At 48.7% G+C, this 2500-nt stretch overlaps 1 protein-coding gene across 4 annotated transcripts in view; it reads left to right on the forward strand.

Moving 5' to 3' along the window:
* The window catches only part of LOC122265426 (putative ATP-dependent RNA helicase DDX23), a 13532-nt gene that overhangs the window by 9878 nt on the left and 1154 nt on the right, over positions 1–2500 (forward strand). For all 4 annotated transcript variants that reach the window (XM_043034758.2, XM_086546700.1, XM_086546701.1 and 1 more), the window contains 2 exons: positions 455–625; positions 1290–2500. The exon at positions 1290–2500 is cut by the window's right edge and continues 1154 nt beyond it. In XM_043034758.2, the coding sequence (XP_042890692.2) occupies positions 455–625; positions 1290–2500 (1382 nt within the window). The remainder of the gene's footprint in view (positions 1–454; positions 626–1289) is intronic.

Here is a 2500-nt window from a genome sequence, read left to right on the forward strand (position 1 = left end):
GTGTTGATTTAATAAAGAAGGAAAAGGAAAGGGTTTTTAGTCTTGTAGTTAACCCTTCCGCGATGGGCTCTTGCACGGGGTCAGATCACATCCGCACTTTCTTTTTTATGTTCAAAATACGACCAAGATATTCCTTCATTTGTGTAACTAACCCATCATACCAGAAGCTCATGAGTATCACTTTGCTAATCTATCATAGAGATTCCAATACCACACCATAAGACCAGAAAACAATAGAAAACGCATCATCTGAAGTTTCCCAAACCCAGGCGGAACATTCTTCAAAATTTGGCCAGTCTCGGAAGGGTTAATAAATAGACTCCGTAATCTCATATAAATGTTGAAATGAGAGTGGGGTGGGGGGGGGGGATCGTGGATCGTAATGATCACACGAGAATTATTCAATTTAACGGAATGACCCCTACCATTACACTGGCCCTTTTGGACATTCCAGGACGAGGAGAAGGAAAGGCACAATGAAAGGGAGAGGAAGATCAAGAAGGAGCCGCTCTCCCTCGAGGAAATGGTGGCCCGGAAGAGGGCCGAGGAGGAGGCTCTCAGCCGACCCAAGTTCCTGTCCAAGGCCGAGAGGGCAGCGGAGGCTTTGAAGTGTCGTCAGGAAGAGGTGAGGTGGTGGTGGGGAGGTGGAGGGTGTTTTGTGTGTGTGTGTGTGTGTGTTTGTTTGTGTCTGTGTATTTGTGTATGCGTGTATGGGTGGGGGGTAAGTGTGTGTGTGTGTGTGTGTGTGTGTGTGTGTGTGTGTGTGTGTGTGTGTGTGTGTGTGTGTGTGTGTGTGTGTGTGTGTGTGTGTGTGTGTGTGTGTTTTTGTGTGGATGTAGTTGTGTGGATAATGGTATGTGTGTGAGTGTTTATCTGTGATTTCAAAAGATGTCTTAATATTCTCAACAAAGTTTTTGTTTTAATCTTTTTTTTATCTTCTTCCTCTTTCTCTTTTACATAAACTCTTCTCTTCCTCTTTCTTATTTTTCTTTGTTGTCTTCTTTGTTATTTTCTACTTTTCATTTTTCTTATTTTTCTCCACCTCCTTCCTTTATTTTTCATCTCCTCCTCCTCCTCCCCCTTCTCCTCTTCCCTCTTCTCTTTTTCCGTCCTCTCCCCCCCTCCTCCTTCTCCTTCTATTCCTATTCCTATTCGTATTCCTCATCCCCCTCCCATGGTAAATTTCTTGGTATGAGTCAAAGGGTCTAGCTGCACTACTACTCTCCCTGCGCCATTAATCTCGAAGTTCCCAGCGAGTCGGTTCTTAACGTTCTAAATATCCTTGGCAGGTTGAGGAGATGCGAAAGAGACAGGATGACGAGCGGAAGAGCCGTGAGACGATGTACCAAGAAGGGCGGCGTGAGCTCGAGCAGGCCCTCCGGCAGGAAGACCCTCGGGAGCGCGACCGCCACAGGAGAGACCGCGAGCCGAGAGAGAACAAGGAGGACCTGGAGTTGGAGAAGAAGAAGCAGCTGGAGCGGGACGCGGTCAACGAGAGGTACTTGGGCATCGTTAAGAAAAAGAAGAAGGTCCGCAGGTTGAACGACCGCAAGTTCGTCTTCGACTGGGACGCCGGCGAGGACACGTCGGTGGACTACAACGAGCTCTACATCAACAAGCATCTCGTGCACTTCTTCGGGCGGGGACACTTCGGCGGGTTGGATCTGAAGGAGCAGAAGAAGGTCCAGTCCAAGTTCTACGGGAATTACATTGAGCACCGCCGCACGCAGGCCGACAAGGACCAGGAGATCATTCGGATGAAGAAGGAGCAGAAGAAGGAAGATAAGAAGAGATGGGATGACCGTCACTGGAGCGAGAAGGTCCCGGAACAGATGACAGAGAGGGATTGGCGTATCTTCAGGGAGGATTACAATATTGCTATTAAGGGAGGGCGTATTCCCAACCCCATCCGAAAATGGTCCGAGTCCAACATTAAGAAAGAAATCCTGGATATCATTGCCAGTGTTGGGTATACAGATCCTACGCCCATTCAGCGGCAGGCCATCCCTATTGGCCTGCAGAACCGAGATATCATCGGTGTGGCCGAGACCGGTTCGGGTAAGACTTTAGCCTTCCTGATTCCTCTCTTGGAATGGATTCAGTCTCTGCCGAAGATCGCTCGCCTAGAGGATGCTGATCAGGGTCCGTACGCTCTGGTTATGGCCCCAACGCGTGAGTTGGCGCAGCAGATCGAGGAAGAAACGACAAAGTTCGGTGGACCTCTGGGCATTCGCACCGTTGCTGTCATTGGTGGTCTGTCCCGAGAGGAGCAAGGCATGAAGTTGCGAATGGGTTGCGAGATCGTAATTGCCACGCCTGGTCGTCTTGTGGACGTGTTAGAAAACAGATATCTCGTGTTGAACCAGTGTACATATGTTGTATTTGACGAGGCCGACAAAATGATTGACATGGGTTTCGAGCCAGATGTCCAGAAAATTCTAAAATTCATGCCAGTAACCAATGAGAAACCGGATAATGACGACGCAGAAGACGAGGATAA

This window comes from Penaeus japonicus, unplaced genomic scaffold, assembly GCF_977035675.1.
Source record: "Penaeus japonicus unplaced genomic scaffold, GWHDUDI00000001_assembly GWHDUDI00000018, whole genome shotgun sequence".
Taxonomy (NCBI): Eukaryota; Metazoa; Arthropoda; class Malacostraca; order Decapoda; family Penaeidae; genus Penaeus; species Penaeus japonicus.